At 41.8% G+C, this 23,218-nt stretch overlaps 1 protein-coding gene across 1 annotated transcript in view; it reads left to right on the plus strand.

Annotated features, from left to right (window-relative positions):
• The window catches only part of Ca5b (carbonic anhydrase 5B), a 52,675-nt gene that overhangs the window by 24,632 nt on the left and 4,825 nt on the right, over positions 1-23,218 (plus strand). The window contains exons 4-7 of the mRNA XM_036174705.1: positions 11,692-11,810; positions 13,234-13,329; positions 14,919-14,981; positions 15,992-16,147. Coding sequence (XP_036030598.1) covers positions 11,692-11,810; positions 13,234-13,329; positions 14,919-14,981; positions 15,992-16,147 — 434 coding nt within the window. The remainder of the gene's footprint in view (positions 1-11,691; positions 11,811-13,233; positions 13,330-14,918; positions 14,982-15,991; positions 16,148-23,218) is intronic.

Raw genomic sequence — 23,218 nt, forward strand, 5'->3', positions numbered from 1 at the left:
GTATTACTTAGTTTTGCAGGGTGTGATGACATATACTTTTAATCCCAACATTCTGGAGGCAGAGGCTGGTGGATCTCTGTGAGTTCAATGCCAGTCTGGTCTACAGAGTGAGGTCCAGGACAGCCACGGCTGCAGAGAAAGATCACATCTCAAGCAAACACTGTGAATTTAATGATGTCCAGTAATTATTACTTTGAAACAACTATTATTAAAAAATAGTATAGCTAATGTAGGGTTCTCAATTAGGAATAGTTTTGATACCTTCTTCCCATCGCTACATTTCCACTCCTGGTGCCTGGACTGGGGATTTTCAGGAAACTCTGTAGACATTTTTGGGTATTTCAATTATTAGGGAAGGAGAATATAAGTAGCATTTAGTGATTCAGGATCAGGGATGGTGCTAAGGATCCTATAGTATACAGAACACCATTCATGAAGATTAGCAGACCTTGGATACCATTAGAATTCACTTTGACAGTTCCTGAGCTCAAAGAAAATGGCTTTCTCTCATGAATATGAGAAGGTGAATTAGTAACAGTGATGCTGGATAAGGTATAAACATGTAATTTAAAAGCATGGGCATATTTAACTGGTCTGGAAATCTCGGTTGTTTCTTTGTTTTATTTGCATTTTATTGTAATTCTTTGATGCTTAGATATGGTGCTCTGGCTTCTTTGGCTCCCTGGACTGCAAATAGACCACTCTTCCAGTGGTCTGTCTGTCTGTCTGTCTCTCTCTCCCTCTCCCTCTCTCCCTTCCTCTCTCCCTTTCTCCCTCTCTCCCCCACCCAGTCCACAGCTTAGACCCAAGTAAACACACAGAGGCTTATATTAATTAAAACTGCTCGGCCATTAGCTCAAGCTGACTACTGACTAGCTCTTACACTTAAACTCAGCCCATTTCTGTTAATCTATATGTCACCACATGTTCCATGGCTTTACTTGTGTGCCATTACATGCTGCTCCCTGGATGGCAGGCTGGCATCTCCTCACTCAGCCTTCTTCTTCCCAGAATTTTCCTTGTCTGCTTATCCTGCCTATACTTCTTGCCTAGCTGCTGGCCAATCAGCATTTTATTAAACCAGTGTACAAAAGCATTATCCCACAGCACTAAAATGTCTCCACATCCCCTATTCTCTGCTTTGTCCTGTGTAGGTGCGTGTGTGTGTGTGTGTGTGTGTGTGTGTGTGTGTGTGTGTGTGTGTGTAGTATATACAGATATGTGTAGTACATGCAGATATGTGTACCCGTGCACTTGCATACAGAGGCCACAAAAGGATGTCAGGTGTTTTACTCTATTACTAGCCACCTTATTCCCTTCAGACAGGGTCTCTCATGGAACCCAGAGCTTTCATTTCAGCTAGGTTGGCCAGCCATTAAAATGTTGGGATCCTCTTTCTCTCTCCCAGTGCTGGAGTTACAAGCATGTGTGGCCATGCCTGTTTTTTTGCATGAGTGCTGGGGATTAACACCCAGGTCCTAATGCTTGCGCAGCAAATCCTTTTACCCACTGAGCCATCTTTCCACTCTGCTCTGAATGTGTTACTTAATATGCCTCAAACTAAGAAGGAATTTGCTCCTTTTCCTTATTGATTTGGGAACATTTTTCTCATACTTTCCCCCAAACTCTAGAGTCTGTTCCCATTTCAACTGGAAGCTCATATTATCCCATGTATAAGAATTCCAGAAAATTTCAAAACAGCAAACTAAATCCCTATGACTGTGCTGGAGCACTGCTGTTATCCCTGTTGGCCTAATGGACAGACCTAGCTGTGGGTGCCTACCTGCATACATTCACTCTGGATAGACTTCAAAGTTCCTTCAGAGCTCAGTCGTAGCCCAGTTCCTGGTATTCTTTCTTTTTGTCTGCAGATCCTAGGGTATTAGTCAGCTTTGAAAGCCCTTGTTAGACTTAGCAGGTTGACAATTTATCATCGATGCATTGAGTTGGGAATCTTAGGAAGCTGTTCAAATGGCTTCTCTTAGCCAAATGAGTTAAGCCCAAGAGAGTTTTGTTTGAGACTGGATCTCATGTAGCTGAGGCTAGTCTCTAACTCTCTGTGTAGCCAGGGATATCTTGAACTCCTGATCCTCCAGCCTCTGCCTCTCAAGTGCTGGTATTGCATGTGTGCCACAAGCTGGCTTCAATAGCTGTTTTACAATTTGAAATGTAAACGTTTTTAGTCTCTCTTTTTTCTTTTGAACTGTAGATTTAAGAAGTCCTAGTCTAGTCATTTGCATGGGTAATCTCAGATGAGAAACAAATAAGGCCTTTTTTCATCACAATAGATTCTGGTATTACAATCCCACCTGACTAAAATCCCTCTGATCCTGTTTCCCTGAGTGAGTCATTCTCTAGGATTCAGTCACACTGTTTTGTCATGATTTGTTTTTATGAACATGCAAGAAAAATTCTAGAGAAGTTGCTTGTTCTTTCCTTTCTCAGAAAGAACTAAAAGTGACAGCTCTTTTATAGTGGTTGATTATTATTTCCTATAGAATACTGTCAATCTCTAATAAGTCCATAACTTTCTCTCTTTCTCATTTTTCCTTTCAGTGACTTACTGCCTCTTAATTCCTGCTTATTCTTCATTGTTATTTCTTCATCCTGTCTCAAAAAAATTCATATTACTCCAACAGGGGCAAAAATAGAGCATGGGAACATCAAAAGTAAAGAAATAATAAAAGACAGGCTGGAAATAAAGAAAAGCAAGGGACAGTTCTAAGGAGAAAAATCTAATCTATGAGTTTCAAAATACAATCCAAAATGAAAGTTCCCTAAGAAATGCTGCTGCAGAGTATGTTGTATGATCTGGAATAAAGTGAAGGAGAAGGAGCCAGGGAAGTTATGTGACAGAAAGCATCCTGCCAGACCTCACAGGATGCAGCTAAAGGAGTGTTTGGAGGGAAGTGCATAGACAAAAAGGCCCATAACAGAGAAGAGCGCTGTCCCTTCCCTAAACTTAGCTTCCCACCCTAAGAAACTGCACCAGAAGAAGAACCTAAACCCAAAGCAAGAAAGAAAGACATGATAATGAGCTGAGCAGAAATCAATGGAACGAAACAGTGGTTCTTCAGAAGGAGCAACACAATGAACACAGGGTCAATTAGATGGGCCAAGAAAACCAGGAAAGAAGATGCTGGATGATTTCGATGACTGGAGAGGCACCACAACTTACCTTACAGAAACATACACCTTCAGAATAGAAGGCATGTGAGCATGCCACACCACGGTCCTCTTTGGAGTATGGCTTTATTGTCTGGTTCCCTTGTTATAGTTTTATTTCTGTGGCTATGATAGAATATCCTGACAAAAAGCAACACAGGGCAGAAAGAGTTCATTTGGCTTACAGTTCCAGGTTACAGTCCATCACTGCAGGAAAGTCAAGGCAGAAATTAAAAGCTTCACATCCATGGTCAGGATCAGAGAGAGAAATACTTAATTTAAAATATCTTAAATCTTTGCTTGCTGATTCTGCCTAGCTAGCTTTTTTTTTTTTTTTCTACTCTTGCACCATCCAGAGCCAAGCCATGGTGCCACTTGTACTCAGAGTGGGTCTTCCTACCTCAGCTAACAGTCAACATAATCTCCCAAGGACATTCCCACAGGCCAACCTGACCAAGAGAGTCTCCAGCTGAGACTCTGTTTGCAAGTGATTAATACCAGCACTTGGGAGGTAAAGAAGGTGGATGTGGGGGTGGGGGCGGTGTTGGGGATTTAGCTCAGTGGTAGAGTACTTGCCTAGCTCATATAGCTTAATTTAACTGGTTTCTCTTCATCTATGTTTTGCCTCAGGGCTTTTTATCTTTCATTCTGTATGTCCCACTTTTCCTGCTTCTTCCATGTCTGTCTGTCTGGCGGCTGCCTGGCTGGCTGGCTCTGGGCATCTTCCTCTCTTTCTCCCTCATTCTCACTTCTCCCCCAGCCTATATTCCTCCTCCTACTTATTCTCTCCACCCACCAGCCCCACCTATCCCTCTACTGCCTAGCTATTGGCCATTCAGCTTTTTATTAGACCAATCAGGTGCCTTAGACAGGCAAGGAAAAACAAATGAAAGGCATCTTTATTTTACATAGTTAAACAAATGCAGCATAAACAAATGTAGCACACCTTTACACAGTTAAAGTAATATTCCACAACAGGCAGGGCACTATATTATCCCTAGGCAAACATGAATGATCCCTGCCATTAACTTAATCAGCTTCCTTGAAATTCTTACTGGCATTCAGGAGGAGGAGGGAAGACTCCCATTGTTCTCCTAAGGGTGCTGCCTATCCAATCATCCAGTCGTGTATCTCTTGATACTTTTATGGGCACCAGCAGGTGGTGAATCCAGTAAGAATGCTTTCCAAAACCTTTTCACTTCTCCTTCCATAGTTTGGTTCTACATTCTTTAAAAAAATGAATTATTTTTAGTAAACTTACAGAGTGGTGTCACCATCAGTACAGTCTGATTTTTAGAATATTCCCATCATTCCCAAGAATCCCTATGCCCACTTCCTCCTTAATCTGTCGGGATTCTGTTTGGCAGGTAAATTTGTGGAGGTCAGAGGAAACACAGCCCCCCCCCCCAACCCACACATCCTCTGATCTTCTGTCATATGTATAGTTAGCTATGATCTTTCCCCCATCTCTTCAGGGTATCTCTTTACTCTACTGATTGTTCCCTTTGCTGTACAGAAGCTTTTTAATTTCATGCAACCCCATGTGTCTGTTCTTGCTATTTTATTTCCTAAACTACAAAAGTCCTATTTGGAAAGACCTTGTATGCTTATATCTTGAATTGTTTTCTCTGTTTTTTCTCTAACAGTTTTGGTTCAAGGAATTTTTTAATTTAAAATTTGTGGTGTTTTGACTACATGTATGTCTCTGCACTATGTATGTCTCTGCACTATGTGCACTCAATGCCTGAATAGGCCATAAGACATCTGATCTCCTGGAAGTGAAGTTACAGATGGTTGTGAGCTACCACATGGGTGCTGGGAATCAAGCCTGGGTCCTCTGGAGGAGCAATCAGTGCTCTTAACCACTGAGCCATCTCTCCAGCCCCTTGAGGTCTTCTATTACTATCTTTGGTCCCTTTGAAGTTGACTTGGAGCCAAGAGTGCTTATTTGTTTGAGGCAGGATCTCCTGTAGCCTTGAATTCCTGATTCTTCTGCTTCCACCTCTTGAGTGCTAGGCTTATAGGCATGCCTGTTGTGGTGTTAATGTTTATTCAGGGTGAAGGAGGTCAATTTTCATTCTTCTACATGTGGATATTTTCCAAGCCCCATCTTTTAAAGAAGCTACAGAGACAGTTTTTATTTATATCCAGGCCAAAAGTATGTATGTGTATGGTGGTGGGGGAGGGGTAGTATGATCCCATTCCAGGGCTACCAGAGGTTCTTCTTTTTTTTCTCTAATTGAAGTGGGGAGGTGCACAAGTATCTCTCTTGAGAATATCTCCTCTCCTACCATGGTTTTAGAGACTCAAGGTTAAGCCAGGTACTCAGAAAAGAAACAGGAAGAAGCCGGGTGGTGGTGGGTGGCACATGCCTTTAATCCCAGCACTCGGGAGGCAGAGGCCATCTTGGTTTACAGAGCTAGTTTCAGGACAGCCAGGGCTGTCCTGACAAGGGAAACCCTGTCTTGAAAAACAAAGAAAAAAATGGAAGGAAGGAAGGAAGGAAGGAAGGAAGGAAAGATGTGGTCCCCACCTTTAAGGAGTTGAAAGTATGGTGGAGAGACAGACCTTAGGAGAGGTGCTGTTGCTGTAGAGTAGTTAAGAGCTGTGACAGTGGTGTGTATGTGGGGCAGAGTGAAAGGCTTCCTGGAAGAGGTGACACATAGGGAGTCTGCAGGTCCACAGAGGTGTGAAGTTGTGCGATGTTTGCACTGTGTGTCAACTGTAAGAAGGAGGAGGCAGCAGAGCAAGCTCAGAGGGATAGCAGGAGCTGGTTCTTGGAAAGCAGTATAGACCGTGCACATGGACTGAAAATCTGGACACAGCTTAGCTGAGTGCTCTGCGCTTGACTTTCTCACAGGGCTGTGAGCAAGCATTAGTCATGTTTGGGCTTTCATCCCAAGGTTCCTTCCCTAGGCATAGGATTTTGCAAACTCACTCAAGTGACAATAGCTAGAGGCCACCTCACTTTCTTGTCCTGAAGACTTCTTCATAGGACTGGTGGGGATCTCCCCTGGAGCTGCCCTCTCCAGACCCCACCCCTGAGAAAGTCTTCCAAGCAGCTGCTCCACTCCAGAGGGTATTTAAGGTCTGGCCCATGGGCTTCCCCTCCTGGTTTTCCCTTGTGGTTTCTCCTCTTTCCCTGGGGCCATCCAGGAATGCTTTGCTTGGATTAAACCTGGATTTATTAATATAGTCTGATCTGATTTATTACTTGGCCGAGTTACTCACTAATGAGGGATTTTTTTTTTCTTATCAAGGACAACTTATCACATAACAGCAGGCTTCATCAAGCTTTTCAAATAAGCATGTGAGGAACGTCAGGGAGGGTAAGCAGGATGCCAGACAGCCTTTTTGTAATTTAATCCCCAAAGAGACATTCTGCCACTTCCTCCCTTAGAAACAGGTCTTGAGGCCCAGCTCACACCCAAGGGACAGGATCATACAACACTATGAATACCCAGGGATGGGGATGACTGGGCATAAAGTTAGAAATTGCCAGCACATTTGGCAAGTGATGTTACCGGGTAAAGCTTCTCCTTGGTTCTTGTCTTTTCAAAGGAAAAAAATTCAGGTGAAATGCAGACAGTTTAAGCAGAAGCTTATTTGAGCAGAGTAAAGCAAACTATGCACTCAGAAGAGAATGGACCAAGCCAAGGTGGACCAAAAAAGGTCACATACCACTATTGCATTGAGTTTTAAAGACATTTAAATCAATATTTATGCAGTGGGTAGCATATTCATAGAAGTAAGGTGACCTTAGTAACCTCTCAAATCATGGTGGACCAGATCTCCCTTTTAGGGCATTTCTTCCCATGATCCTCTTAAAAGCCTCTTAAAGGAGGGTGTCAAAACCACAATGTGGGGCTGGAACAACAGCTCAGTGATTAAAAGCACTTAGTGCTCTTCTAAAAAAGTACCTAGCTAGTTTCCAGCACCTATGTGGTGATTCTCAACCACCCATAACTCCATGTATAGGAGAGCTGACACCCTCTTCTGACCTCCCTGGGTACCAGGCACACATGTGGTACACATACACACATGCGGGCAAAACATTCAAACACATAAATATAATCTTTTTCTAAAAACTCCCAATGCAAGGAATACTATATGAAGCCTGGAGCTAGTAAGAAAGCAGACTTTTTGCTGATGAGCATGTTTGGCAATTAAGGAAGTTCTGCAAGCCTGCAGGGTCGAAGCTGGTCCCTTTGTTTCCTGTGACCTGGGTTTCTGATACATGGGGACAAACGTAACTGCAGCTTCAAGGGTATTTAAACTACAATGGGGCATTGAGAACCATAGGCTAAGCTCCCAGTGTACAGTTACAGTTCCACTAATTTCCTCATGTCTCATCTCCCTCCAAAACCAAGAGACACAACTCCCAACATAGAGCTACTGTTTCCTTGGTTATCTCCTATCTAACTCCTTGCCTATGGGGTCTCAATGACACATAGCCGATGGGTTCAAAGCAAGGTTCTTTTCCTTCAGAGTTGATCTGCTCACCATATTATGTGCCTCTCCCTGTTGTACAGTTTACATAGATAAGATGCTAAGCACACACTAAGGATGTTGTAACTTAGCCAGTGCTGGTCCTCTAACCTCTTTGTTCCCAGGAACCACCATGTGGTTCTATCTACCGGCCAGGGAGCTAATGAGAGTTAGTGAGACCGGCAGAGTTTGAAGGAAACAGCAGCAATGGAGAACAAATGGGTCTACTCAAGGGGCCAGCTTTTTCACCCACCCAGCCCGCTGGCCAATGAAATTGTGTGCCCAGAATGGCCAAAGGAGTCTCACTGATGCACATCAGGTTAAAAATATGTATTTTTGCATGAAATTCTCCAGCTTTAGTTTTTTTTCCTGTTTCCATTTTTCATATGTGTGTGGTGTGCATGTATTTTGCACACTTGTGGTAGCACATGGACATGTGGAAGCCTGAGGTTTGTTTCGGGAGTCATCCTCAATCTCTCTTCCTCCATATTGATTGGTCTGCCGATCCAAACCAGAGCCTGCTCCTGATGCTAGTCTTGCTAGCTAGCTTGCTCTGGCTGTCTCCAGTCCCTGCTTCCTAGGCTGGAATTACACGTGGGGCACCTTGTCCACCCACCTCGCATTTGATGTGGGTTCTGGGCATTCAAACTTTAGTCTTCACACTTGGGCACAAGCAGTTTAACCATTGAGTTATTGTCTTAGCCCTGAAATTTTCTAGCTTTAAATTTGGGCACGTGAATTTAAAAATGTATTTAATGTGGTGTGAACTGATGCTGTGTGGAGAACTGAAACACGTGAGACCAATGCTGCTTCTCGTTTCCCTCACAAGCACTTTGTTGGCGAGATCTCTTTGCTTTGCTCATCGTCTTTGGAGGAAACGTGCAGTCAAGGGCCAGGGTGTATTCCCAGTGTTGTCCTAGGGAAAGAAGAGAAACTGACCCTTTGCTCTCTGTCACTTTACTTGGGATTAGAACTTCAATTCCATCCAGAAGATTAGATTAAATATTTGGCAAAAGCATGTTCACAGTTTAGAGCTTTAGAAAAACGGAGCTGGGCATGTGGCTCCCTTGGTAGAATGCTTGCCTAGCATGCACAAAGTCAAGCAAGCATCAAGACCATAAAATTTAAAAAAAAAAAAAAAAAAAGACCTGGTGGCACACATGGGTAATCTCAGCACTAGAGAGGTGGAGACAGGAGGATCAGAAGTTCAAGGCCATCCGCTGTTACACAGTGAATCCAAAGCCAGCCTCTACTACATGAAACCCTATTTCAAAAAAAGTATTTTTTTTTAGGGGAAGGGAACATTTTTTATTTCAGTTCATTGTAGCATTGTGTTCCTATTAAAATAATGATTTGGGCCATTAACTCTACATCACCCCTGCCCTCCAAAGAAACATCACTTTTGGTGACTTTAATGAAAATATCATGCCCCACTTCCCACTTTTTTTCAGACAAAGTTTGACTATGCACACTCACAGAGATCTACCTGCCTCTGCCTCCTGAGTGCTAGGATTAAAGGCTTGTGCCACCATGCCTGGCAAACCACTATTTATTTATTTATTTATTTATTTGTTTGTTTGTTTTTGTTTTTTGGAGACAAGGTTTCTCTGTGTAGCTTTGCTCCTTTCCTGAAACTCACTCTGTAGCCCAGGCTGGCCTTGAACTCACAGAGATCCACCTGCCTCTGCCTCCTGAATGCTGGGATTACAGGCATGGGCCACCACCGCCCGGCCCAAAACCATTATTTAAAGAAAACATTATGTGAGAAAACTTTAGAGGACAGTAAGATACAGAGCTGACCACTGCCTGATACATCAGTGTATTTGGTCCTTGGGGTTTCCAGACTCCATCATTTGTACACATAAGTTGCAACTGATGACATAGTAAACTCTGAAGATCATTAAGATGCACGAGATGGGTACTTGTAGTGCTGCTGGGTTGGTTTGGCCATGTACAGATGTTGCTAGAGTCTAGAGTGAAGAAATAAGGAGCTGATATGCTTTAGCAGAGTTGGGGGTGGGGATCAGCACAGCTCAAAGTGGATTGAAGAGTGACTTTTTCCCCCTCTGGTGACCAGGTTGTACCATATAGCCTTAACTGACTTGAAGCATGCTATCTAGACCAGGCTGGCCTCGAACTCACAGATATTTGCCTGCCTCAGCCTCCAGAGTGCAGGGATTAAAGGCATGAGCAGCCCACAGGACTGCTTCTAAAAGTTATTTTTCCTGAATATTCTTTTGTTGTTATTGTTTTAGTTTTACACAGAGACAGGGTTTCTCTGTGTAGCCCTAGCTGTCCTGGAACTCACTTTGTAGACCAGATTTGCCACTAACTCACAGATATCCTCCTGCCTCTGCCTCCACCTCCCAAGTGCTGGAGTTAAAGGGGTGTGCCACCATCACCTGGCTAAATATTATACTGTACTGATTTCACTGATTTCAAAAAAATAGTTTGAACAAAAAGTATTTGTTATTCATCACTAAAGCCAGTGGTAAACTGTGTGATGGTTCACATTGCTTATTCTTTCTAAAGGGAGCTGGGTAATACTTGTTGTGTTTCTTATTTACTGTATATATTGATGGAATGCAGTATATATTTTTGTATATGTACATATTGTTGAATGATGATATTAAGCTAGTTTATATATCCATCACCTCACATACCATTTATTTGTAGTGAGAACATTTAAAATCTACTCTTGTAGAACATTTGGAGTAGATGCTTTTGTTTGCTATGGCCACCATGCTGTGCAATAGATCTTGAAAATGTTATGTCTATTTAAATGGAAACTATATGCTCTTGGGCCACATCTCCCTACTGATAATTTTTGCCTTGCAAATGTTCTATTCCATTTCAACAAAAGTGAACGAAACACTAGTATGTTCAAAAGTTGACAAGAGGAGTCTGGAGACATAGTTCAGCAGTTAAGAGCACTGACTGCTCTCTCAGAGGACCTATGTTTGATTCCTAATATCTATATGGCCCACAATCATTTGTACTCCAGTTTTAAGGGCTCTGATACCCTCTTCTGGCCTCCATAAGCACCAGGCATGCAAGTGATCCACAAACATGTAGGCAAAACACCCATACACATAAAACATATTTTTAATATTGGAAAAAGCCAAACCCAAACCAATCAAACAAAAAGAACCCCAAAATTGAAAAGAGCCAGGCATGACAGTTCACACCTTTAATCCCAGCACTCTAAAGGTAGAGGGAGGTGGATCTCTCTGTGAGGTCAGCCTGGTCAACATATCAAGTTCCAGGCCATCCAGGGTAACATAGTGAAACCGTGTCTCAAAACAAAACCCCAAAAGTTGAAAAGGAAGGTGTTAGTGTATAGATAAAGAAAAAGGATGGGGGCTGGTGAGATGGCTCAGCAGATAAAGATGCTTACTGCCAAGCCTGATGGTACCTGGGAGACACACACACACACACACACACACACACACAACTTTTTTTTCTAAGAAGGAGAATGAATGTGGTAAAACACACCTTTAAAGCCAGCTCTTGGGAGGCTAAGACAGGGTAATTCTTAGTTTGAGGGAAGGCTGGCCTAAATGAATTTAAAAACTTCTTATAATATCTTTTGTCTGCATAGTTTGGTTTTATCTGATTGAATGGGATAAATACATCAAGAGAAATTTGCATTTTATTTCACACAATGGAAACTAGGCCCAATAACTACAGATGCAAAAACAAGTTAATCTGTAATCCCAGCATTCAGGAGGTGAATGTAAAATCAGGTTCAAGGTCATCCTTGGCTATATAGTGAATTTGGGGCCAGCCTGGGATACACGAAAACTTGTCTAATTAATTTATTTATTAAAATAAGCTGAGATCTAGCCTTTAACATTTGTATGTTGCTTGGTATATGATTCAATCTTGATATTATTTGGCTGAATCTTTATGTATGTGTTTACTTCGTGGAAATCAGTTTTATAGATACTTGTATGTGATATTGCATACTCCGAATGATTCAAGGACGGGGTCCACCTTTTCCCCACGTTCCCTGAATTGCTGGATGTGTCATTTCAGTGATTGAGGGAGGACCCCTGGAACACAACTACCGACTGAAGCAGTTTCATTTTCACTGGGGGGCCATTGATGCCTGGGGTTCTGAGCACACTGTGGACAGCAAATGCTACCCAGCAGAGGTATGTTTCCTTTCCTTTCCTTCTTTTATTTTTAATTCCTGTAGCCTTGGCTGTCCTGGAGGTCACTCTGTAGACCAGGCTGGCTTTGAACTCACAGAAATCCTCCTGCCTCTGCCTCCCAAGTGCTGGGATTAAAGGTATTCATACCTGGCTTGAACAGCAGAAGTATGTTGAAAAGGTCCCAAAGAGCAATGGGTCTGGAACAGTGGGGATAGTTCTGAGGTTTCTAGTTCAAAGAAATTACCAAGACGTCTCAGACAGTGCTTTAAGTGCTATTCAACTTACACGGGACATACCAGAGCCTTCCCATCTTCTACATGTAAAATATATCCATTCTGAATAGCATACATGAAATAAACCTTAAGATGATAAAACTGAATTCTGGGGCTGGAGAGATAGGTCAATGGTTAAGAGCACTTGTCGCTCTTGCAAGAGGACCTGGGTTCAGTTCCCCACACTCACATGGTGCCACAAGCATTTATAACCCCAGTTCCAGATCTGATGCCCTTTCTGGCCTCAGCAGGCACCAGACATGCACATGATACACAGATATACATGCAGGCAAAACACTCAGAAACATAAAATAAATAAACATTGGGAATTGGAATGGAGTTCTTTCTGAATTCTGAGCTAGGTGCAGTCATTCCTAAAGCCACAAGCTACTGTAGAGCTGTAAGACTTCGTCAATCCAAGCGGGCAACGGTGGGGGTCTAAGTGAAGGCTGTGGCAAAAGAGAGAGAGAAATGGAAAAAGTATCAGGGTTCTGAAATCAAAGTGCCAAGGCACCAGAACTTGCAGTTGGGATCCGAGAGGGACCTTGAAATGGTTCACTTGGGAAGTTAGGTGATGGTAATGCAGGTTTGAGAATGATGGCTGAAGAGTGATTGATAGGGAAATGCAAGCAGAGCCCAAGGAAATAGAATTTCTCTTTGCAAATCGAATTTCATCTTGCAACTTTTCCCTTAATCTAGCTTTAAATGTGATGCTAAAAATGAAAACATTTTAAGTGATCATCCCTCCAAGAAGAACTTTGTCTCTAGTTCCCACCTAATTTTCACAGGGAGAATGCATTTCTCTTAATATAAACATCTTCTCTCCTTTAGATGCAAATGGATTTGGGATATTAGTATTTCATGCAAATCAGGATAGGAATGAAGAAAGTGTTGATCCATCATTGCAAAGTTACTTTGCCATGTGAATTTTATTTTTTCTCCCCTAACAAACCCCTCTCTTCCAAAGTACTATTGCTGTTCTTGCCACTATTTCTTCTTCCCATTCTTGACGTCGATCTCAGTGTGCACTCGACTGCTCTATTTGGAGTGATGAAACAAGATTAAATGTTACATGTTGGGTGGGGCTGTCAGTTTATTTTGGTGCAATCCTACAAGGTCATATAGAAACCCCACTGTTTCTGTTGTTTCAGCTGCACTTGGTACACTGGAATGCAGTCAAATTTGAAAGCTTTGAGGATGCAGCACTGGAAGAAAATGGTTTGGCTGTGATAGGCGTATTTTTAAAGGTAAAAACAAACATTCAGGCTGGGCACCATGGCACACCTTTAATCTCAGCTCTTGGGAGGCAGAGGCAGGCGGAACTCTGAGTTCCGGGCCAACTTGGCCTACATGGTAAGTTCCAGGACAGCCAGGCCTATAGAGAGAGACCCTGTCTCAAGCAAGCAAGCAAACAAACCATCTCACCAGGTTCAAATGATATATTGTATCTTACACTGAAAAGATAAAACATTACAATATAAGTTAGATCTGTAGAGATTGCTTAATGGTTAAGAACATGTATTATTCACACAGAGGATCCCAGTTCAGTTCCCAGCACCCATATCCACCAATTTCTGACTGCCTGTAAGTCCAGCTCTAGGGGTTTTGGATGCCTTTACTAAAATGCACATTAACCCTTCCTATGCTCATGTGCACCGTGTACTCAGGCAGGTGGATCTCTGTGGGTTTGAGGCCAGCCAGGACTACAGAGTGAGACTGTCTAAAAATATATATGTTTTACATATAGATAGTAAAAATAAACAGTGGTTAAAATCAATAACTATTATGAATATATTTCAAATGGTATAAAAATGTAGTCCAGGGGCTAGGACAATGGCTTGGCTCTAGAGTGCTTGCTGATCTTGTAGAAGACTGATCCTCAGTTCCTAGTATGCACATCAGGCCACTCACAACTGCCTGTAAGTCCAGCCTCATTGGATTCAACACCCTCTTCTGTACTCCATGGGCATCTGCCCACACATGCACATATTCCTCCTCAGACACACATACATACATACATAAAAATAAAGAATAAAATAAGTCTTAAAAATCCATTGAATAGCTTGATCTGTTTGGGAGGCATCCAGGCTGTGGGACCAGGATCTGTCCTTAGTGCGTGAGCTGGCTGTTTGAAACCTTGGGCTTACATAGGGACACTTTGCTCAGTCTGGAAGGAGGTGACAGGACCTGCCTGTACTGAATCTACCAGGTTTAAATGAATCCTCAGGGGTGCCTTGATCCTGGAGGACATGGGAATGGAGGGGAGGGGCTGCGGGGAAGGTGGGGGTGGGTGCGGGAGAGGGGAGGACAGGGGAACCCATGTCTGATGTATAAAATTTAAAACACATAATAATAAAGAAAAAAATTATTTACTAAAAAAAAAACACAGCCAAATAAAGTAGACACAAGTCATCTGGGGCAAGTGAACACTTGAAAAATGTTTAGTTCGGGAAGTTGAGGCAAGAGGATCAAGACTTTGAGACCAGCCCAAGCTACATGGTAAAACCCTGCCTTGGGGAAGGGGGTTAGTGAAAATGCAGGGTAATTTGTAATTTCATCAATTTAAAATTCAGTTTAAGAAATGATACTTAATTGGAGCAGGAGGTACCTTTCTCTATAGACATGCTGGTCTTGCCAGCAAACAGCCTGTTCATTTTTGTTCTAAGTCTAATTTAATTTAGTGGTGTTTATAATGGTTGTAATTACCAGCTGGAATCTAGTTGCAGTCCTGTGGTTTGTTTATATTAACCACCAGGTGGTTAATTTTGATTCACATTCTATTTGAGTTTCTACAGTGAGATGGCCATTGTATGTACTATTTCTTCTTTTTATTTAGCTAGGTAAACATCATAAAGAACTACAGAAACTGGTGGACACTTTGCCATCAATTAAGCACAAGGTAATTTCCCCCTTATATCACTTGAAGTGTATTTTATATTTGCATCTAGGAGTAGATAATGCACTTTGAAGCAGGAAGACAAATTGAACTGTATTCAGGTCTCTTTCAACACTGCTGCAGGAGGAGAGCAGACACAGAGGAGGTTAAACACTGCAGCGCACAGGAGAGGTTACCTTGGTGGAGTTTTCTGGTTTTGCTGAGTATGTGCTGCTAGGGAATTTACTTTGCTCCTGACAGCTTCTTCTCCATCGTTGTAGAAACACTCAGAACAGCCTTCTCCCCAGCTACCTCCCACAAGTAGGGAGGGGGAAGGGTTTTCCAAAAACTTAACTTGTCTAGAAGTGAAGAACTCCATGTCCTCTGTCCAACTGTCAAGATAAAGTCCTCAAAATGCAGAATCCCATGGGGGCTGCTTCCTGGAAATTAGTACACCATTCTTCTGTTCTCTTGTCTTCCTGTTCCCTTGCCTCCCTCATTTTCCTGTCTCCCTCTTTTTCTCTTTCTCCTTAGTCCAGGATTCTGGCACCCAGTTCCTTCCTCCTTTCTTTCCTTCCTTCCTCTCCCGCTTCCCCCTCCCCCTTCCCTCCCTTTCTCCATCATAGCAGTGCCAGGGATGGAACTCAGTTTCTTGAGCATGCCAGGCAGTAGTCTACCACTGCACTATACCCTCAGCTCTGTGCTAGTTTGAAAGGAAAATTGGTGTTAGTTTCTCTCAAAGAAGAGGAGCCTCTCTGTTTATGAGCCCCCACTACTTAATACTTCCCAACAGAATTATAGGAGAAAATGTTTTGGCTGTTTTCCCAGGGAGAACTATCAGAAATACACAGCATGATTTTGTGTTAGGTAGTGATAACTATTTCAGAAGCTACCCAGAGTCCCTGGACCTCCCCTGGACCTCCCCTGGACCACTGTTTTCCCCAGACACGCTATTAGAATCACTGCCTCACCCTCTGATACCTGAATGACTTTCACCAATGAATAATAACTCAGTAACTCCTTCTCTTGGACAGGACACCCTGGTGGAATTTGGATCTTTTGACCCTTCCTGCCTGATGCCTACTTGCCCAGATTATTGGACCTACTCTGGGTCTCTCACTACACCACCCCTCTCAGAGTCTGTTACCTGGATCATTAAGAAGCAGCCAGTAGAGGTTGATCGTGATCAGGTATTCTGTACACATTTTCCATTCAAGGAAACGCTAGTCTGCCTATTCAAGCTGGGCTCAAATCTTGGCATTATCTTTGCTTGTTTGCTTGCTTGCTTGTTTTGGGAGGAGTAGGGTCTCATGTAACCTAGCCTGGCCTGGAACTTAAAAAAAAATTAACTTTATGTGCATTGGTGTGAAGGTATCAGATCCTGTGGAACTGAAGTAATAGACAGCTGTGATCTTCCATGTGTGTGCTGGGAATTGAACCCAGGACCTCTGGAAGAGCAGCCAGTGCTTTTAACCACTGAGCCATCTCTCCGGTCCCTAGCCTGGGACTTTAAATGAACGATTTTTTGTCCTTGTTTATTGTTTTGTGGTGGTAGGGATTGAATTTAGGGCCTTGCATACACTAGGCAATCATTTACTACTATGTCCCTAGCCTTAACCAGGAAAAAGACTTAAAGCATAGAATGACATAAGCTATTGGCTTCTGTATTTGCTTAGGAATTGTGTGCTTCCTTTGTGACTGTTTATCTCTAGTTAAAATCAAGACCCGGGTGAAGGGAAGAGAGAAATCTGGAAATGCCCAGAGCATTTCTAATACTTAAGGGAATTTTGCAATAGTAGCTGAGGATAAAGAGACTCTAACAATGACTATGAGGAAAATTTAATATTATTCAAACCTATGGTCTATTATTTGCTTAGATAGTCAGTTGAACTGATAATTACTATACCTATACACAAATTCTTGTTTAGTTTACAACTAAAATGCAATAATATTTGCTCATGGGCTTGGGGTCTTGCTTAGTCCTGGGTTCAGTCCCCAGTAACCCTTCCCTATACACACACACACACACACACCACACACACACACACACACACACACACAGAGAGAGAGAGAGAGAGAGAGAGAGAGAGAGAGAGAGAGAGAGAGAGAGAGCGAGCAAACAGACAGTTTCCACTATTTTTTCATATTTGCTCTGTGGGATATATATTGATTACAAAGCATTTTCACAAGAAACAAACAAAATCTCCCAGACTTTTTTTTAAAGCCAGTATCACTGGCACCACCAATGATGGTGAAATTTAGACTGATAGAAAAGGAAAAGAGGTCAAACAAAGTATTAGAAACAGAAGCCAGCAGTATTTCAAAAGCAGAGGGATGCTTGGTACATTTTCATTTTATTTCTATGTCCATATGTGTCTGTTGAGTGTATGCCACTGGGTGAGGTACTTACAAGGAGTGTCTAATCCTTTGGAGCTGGAGTCAGTTTGCTGTGAGCCAACCAATGCAGGTCCAGAGGACAAGTCCCAAACACTCTTAACTGCTAAGCCACCTCCCCAGCCCTGGATGGTTATTCATTATTATAGTAACACAATTCATGGCATCAGTGACTCTATCTAGGAAAAAATAATAACATTTCCAGAATTTTTTTCCTTTTTTCTGCCTGCCTTTGCCTTCTGAGTACTGAGATTAAAGGCGCACACTACCGCCACCCAGAAAGATTCTTTTTTTACATGGTACTGAGAATTGAACCTAAGACCTAGTGCATGCTTGGCAAGCAGTCTATTGCTGAGCCACATCCCTGGCCCTCATTTCCATAAATTCTTAAAAGACATTTGTAAAAGTCTTTATTTTTTTAATTAAAGAAATAGAAATAGAAGCAGTTTACTAAGAAAGAGAAAGTACTCCTTCCTTAAATAGGAATGATCTAGTGAGTTGAAGGAAAAGTCCCTAAAGCCTCTATTTTGTTTTTTTGAGACATGGTCTCTCTATCTAGCCCTGTCTATTCTGGAACTCACTATGTAAACCAGACTGGCCTCAAAGTCCCAGAGATCCTCCTGCCTCTGCCTCCTGAGTTCTGGGGTCAAAGACATGTGCCACCATGCCCAGCTCTATTCTGTCCATAATAATTTGTAATAAAATACAGATGAATAGAGTCTTCCCAATTGATCTTAGTTCAAAAGTAAGGGAGATGGCCCAGCAGTTAAGAACACTTGCTGCTCTTCCAGAAGACAGGTGCTCAGATCTAAGAATTCATGCCAGACAGTTGATAGCCACCTGTAACTTCAGTTCCAGGAGATCCAATGTCCTCTTCTGGCCCACATAGATACCACCCATGAGTATTCTACCCTCTTTTTCACAAATAAAAAGTAAAATAAGTTTTTTAAAAAATACAGTCATCTGCCTGGTGGCAGTGGTGCATGCCTTTAATCCTAGCACTCGGCAGAGCCAGGCAGATCTCTGTGAGGCCAGCCTGGTCTACAGAGCAAGATCCAGGACAAGCACCAAAACTACACAGAGAAACCCTGTCTCGGAAAACCAAAAAGAAAAAAAAATACAGTTATCCAGTGGTAGCTGTAGAAGATTGGTTCTAGAACCCCAAATATACAAAATATGCTAATGCTCAAGTCCCTTATATGGAATTGCATAAGATTTTAACATTTGCATACATCCTACACACATCTTCCAATATACTTTAAATCACCTGTATATTACTTTTAAAGATTTTTTAAGATATTGCCATACAATGTAAGTATTTTTCCTACTATATTGGTTAGGGAATAATGGCAAGAAAAATATCTGTACGTGCTCAATAGAAGCAGTTTCCTAGAATGCACTGCGTAGAGCAAGCTGGGCTTGAAATTACAATCATTCTGTCATGCTGGATTACCTTGCCCAGCCTTTATGCAGGAGGAGGAGCTTGGCCCTACCTTAACTTGATGACCATGCTTTGTTCAAGCCCATGGGAGGCCTGCCTGTTTCCCAATGGAGACAGAGGAGGAGAGGATGGGGAGGAGGGTAGATGGGAGTAGGGGGAAGAGGAGAGGAGGGGAAATTGTGGTCAGTATGTAAAATAAATGAAAAAAATGTTAATTAAATAAAATTTAAAAACTTGAAAATCAATATTTCTGAAAAATAGAGAATCAATATTTCTCATAAAAAAGAAATTACAATGATCCTCCTGCCTCCTGAGTACCAATAGTATTTTTCTAATATTTATGTGGAACCCATGGATATAGAATACCAATAATTGTGTTTAATATGAAAGTAATTTTTTTTTGTCTCATGTAGCCTACTCTGGCCTCCAACTCACTATGTAGCTAAAGATGACTTTGAACTCTTGATCTTCCCTCCTCTACCTCCCAAATTCTGGGATTACATGTACACTCCACCATGCCCACTGGAATAACTGTTACCATATTAAATGTTGTATTAAATTATATTGTAGATGCTGGGTTTGATCCTCACCTCAGGAAAAAAAATATTCTGGAACTATTTATGTGCTGTGCATGCCTTTAGTTCTAGTTCCTCAGGAGTCTGAGGCAAAAGGATTACTTGAGCCTAGCTGTTCAAAACTGGGCTGAGCAATATACCAAGACTACTCCTCTCTCTTAAAAAATACATTATAGAGCTGGGTGTTGGCACATGTCTTTAACCCCAACACTAGTGAGACCCTGTCTCAAATACAAAAAGCAAGAAATGTTGTAGAAATGGCCCAAAAAATAAAACTAAGTGAGGAAACCAGTTAAAAAATACAAAAATAATTTAGCAGTTGGTGAGATATAATGTTAATGTACAGACATAAAAATATATATCAAATATATGCCAGTTAAGAGACACTATGATACAAAGATATAATAAAAGAAAGTCATAGCTATGATCAGAATAAAACTGTAAAATACATTTGAGTAGTTTGAACAAGGGATGCTAACAGTAAAACTTAAAAATCTTCCAGGATACCAAAGAAGACTTAATTAACTTCATACTCTATTACTGGCCAGGAAGACATAACAATGGTATCAGTTTTCCTTAAGTTGTTAAAATTTCCATGAATTGTTTAGTCTCTATAATTTAATGTAGCTCCAGTAAATATGCCAATAGGATTTAAAGTGGATACATTACTTTTAAGAGATTTTATTTTTAAATATATATACATATACATATATATATATATATATATATATATATATATATATGTATTTGTCTACATGTATATATATATGTGCATACCACATGTGTGACTAGTTCCCAAGGAGACCAGAAAAGGGCATTGGATATCCTGTAACTGGGGTTATGGATGGGTGTGAGCCTCCATGTGGGTGCTGGAAACTGAACTCAGGTTCTCTACAAAAGCAGCAAGTGATCTTAACCACCGAACCATCTCTTCAGCCTTGTTTTATTGTTTTAAATTGTGTGTATGTGCGGCACTCACACAGAAGCCAGAAAAATGGTGTCAGATCCACTTAAACCTGAATTAGAGGCTGAGTTGCTCAGTATGTGTGCTGGGAACCAAACTCGGATCTTCTGTAATAATAGCAAGTATCCCAACCACTGAGCCATCTGTCCAGCCCCCTAGACATCAATTTGAGTTAAAACAGATATGTGTAAATAGCCAGGGAGATGTCTAAAAGAACAAAAAAAGGAGTGATTAGATTTACAAAGCTATAAGGCTTCAAGAACCAGTGCCATGGTACTGGCACAAGAATAACACAATCAAGAAAAGTGTTTAGAAACAGAGCCAATGAAAGACACACACACACACACACACACACACACACACACACACACACACAGAGAGAGAGAGAGAGAGAGAGAGAGAGAGAGAGAGAGAGAGAGAGAACAGAGACAGAGACTGAGATGGAGAGACAGAAGGAGAAAGAGGAAGAGAGGAAGAGCAGGAGAGAGGCAGGAGGGAGAGAGACGGTGGGGAGGGAAGGAAGAAGGAAGGGAAATGGGAATGAATTAGACTGCGCTCTCTTGAGCAGGACTTCTTATGCTCATGTGATTATGGAGGCCGAGAAGTCTTCTGGTTTACTATCAACTACTGAAGAAGCAGCTTCTTCCACTTCTGAGAAATGGAGAGGAGAAGGTGCAGTCAGCAGTTACTAAACATACACACAGGAGGCCTAGCTGAGGGGGCAAGGCTTAATTGTGCATTTTATTTTTTCTCTTTCTTCTTCTCCTTCTTCTGCCTCTTTATTTTTCTCTTATCCCTTTTATACCACCTAAGACAAAAGTGTCTGTGCAAGAAAAGATTACCTCACAACCACAAATTACATGTTTTCCAAAAACAAATTGAAATCTTTACATGAGAGGAAACCACATTATGATCACAAGTTACATGTTTTTTTAGAAGCCCACAAGTAGTTAAACATTTTTCTTTGTATTAATTTTCCCACCATAACATCTTCATCCCAAAGCAATGATTCCTTCATTATTAACAAAGTCCTTAGCAAGCCAAATATATTTCAGTTAGTTCCTTCGTGCTGACAGACGGTTGTGATTTCAGTGTAGCAGATTCCTACAAAACTTTAAACAAGTAGTCTACTTAATCATCTATTTTTCTTTACACATGATAGGGTCATTTAATTTCCTTTCACAAATTTGTTTTTTTCAAGATGCATACAGAAACCCGTGATTAATTCTGTAAGCTATGTGACCAAGGAACTCAGCCCTCACCCTGGGTGTAGGGACATAATTGCCCTCTTTGATCACCAGCCTGTTTTTCCACAGGCAGAATTCATGGGTCTATAATGCATGAGACTTCCTTGTTCTTATTTTCCATGCTCCGAAAATCTCACATGTAACAAAGCAGAAGGTGTCTTATAGCCTATAGCCTATTTTTGTCTTTTTTTTTTCAAGACAGGGTTTCTCTGTGTAGCTTTGCACCTGTCCTAGAACTCACTCAGTAGTCCAGGCTGGCCTCGAACTCACAGAGATTCTCCTGTCTCTGCCTCCCGAGTGCTGGGATTAAAGGCATGCACCACCACTGCCTGGCTTGAATGTCTTATTACAGCAATTGGCAGAATAACCTGAACCATTTCCCTAATCATCTTCTAACTGTTTTAACCACCTATATCTTTAAATCATTGATCCAACTAAGCACCATTTCTCTTATAAAAATCATCTTCATTATGCTCTACAAGTAAATTGCCCAGTGAGGAGTGGGATTTTCCCATGAAACATCACACTCTACTAGATACAGTGGGATCCTTTCACATTGTCAGCACACCATGATACAGCAGGAACATGACAGCAGCAAGCAGAAGAAAGCACAGCAGAAGCAAGGGGCATTCTGGAGACAGTCCCCCGCCCCAGGGCTCTGCCTCTCCAGGGTGCACCCGTCATAGCTTTGCTATCTGGTGGGTTGTATTCCATAAGCGCCATTGCTGACTGCGGCTCCCCTGACATGGCACTGACAATCTACAGCCTAAAGCTTACCTGAGACGTGAGCTCAGAGGTCTGGGAGCTGGAAAGCCAACGGTATGCATTCTCATCTTCAAGACCCAATAACTAGGAGCTCCTAGTGCAGAGGCAGATTGATGGCTCAGTTTAAAAGCAGTCAAGCTTTTGATGGTGGGGCTTGTAAAGCACAGAGAGACAAAACAAAATAATCCACAACCAAGAAAGATCAGGTTACCTTAGGTTACCCTTTCTTGTGACAGGATTAAGGCAGAGGAATCTTCATTACAAGGCCAACTGAAATGACCTGTTTGGGATTTTGCTGTTAAAATTTCTATAATTTTTTTCTAAGATTAATCTCTGAGATTTCTCTAATCTCCGTTTCTCAGAAAATCATAGAAACAGTGTAGTTTCCCCTTGGGAAAATGGAAGTCTAGTGTGACTCCATCTTGATTTTCTTTTTCTGAAACAGGGTCTCCCTATGTATCCCTGGCTGACCTGGAACTTCCTATGTAGACCAGGCTGGCCTTGAACTCACAGAGATCTGCCTGCCACTGTCTCCTGAGTACTGAGATTGAGGAGCCACCACACCTAGCTTCTCTATCTTGATTTTTATGTTGTTCTATTGGGACCTAATGCAGGAACTTAATCTAAAACAGTAGTTTTCTAATTCTACACAAACTAGGTGTTGGGGTGTTGTGCCTATAATACCAGCACTTGGGAAGTGGCCACCCTCAGTTATATAGCAGTTCAAGGCCAACCTCAGCTATTTAAGATCCTTTCTCAAAACAAAACAAAAAGACAGCAGAGAGCAAAGTTAACCCTCTACTTTTTTGTTCTATTCAGGCTCTCCATAGTGGCTGACATCCTCATAACAGAAAGCCATCTGCTTTACTCAGTGT

The sequence above is a fragment of the Onychomys torridus genome, chromosome X (genome assembly GCF_903995425.1).
Source record: "Onychomys torridus chromosome X, mOncTor1.1, whole genome shotgun sequence".
Taxonomy (NCBI): Eukaryota; Metazoa; Chordata; class Mammalia; order Rodentia; family Cricetidae; genus Onychomys; species Onychomys torridus.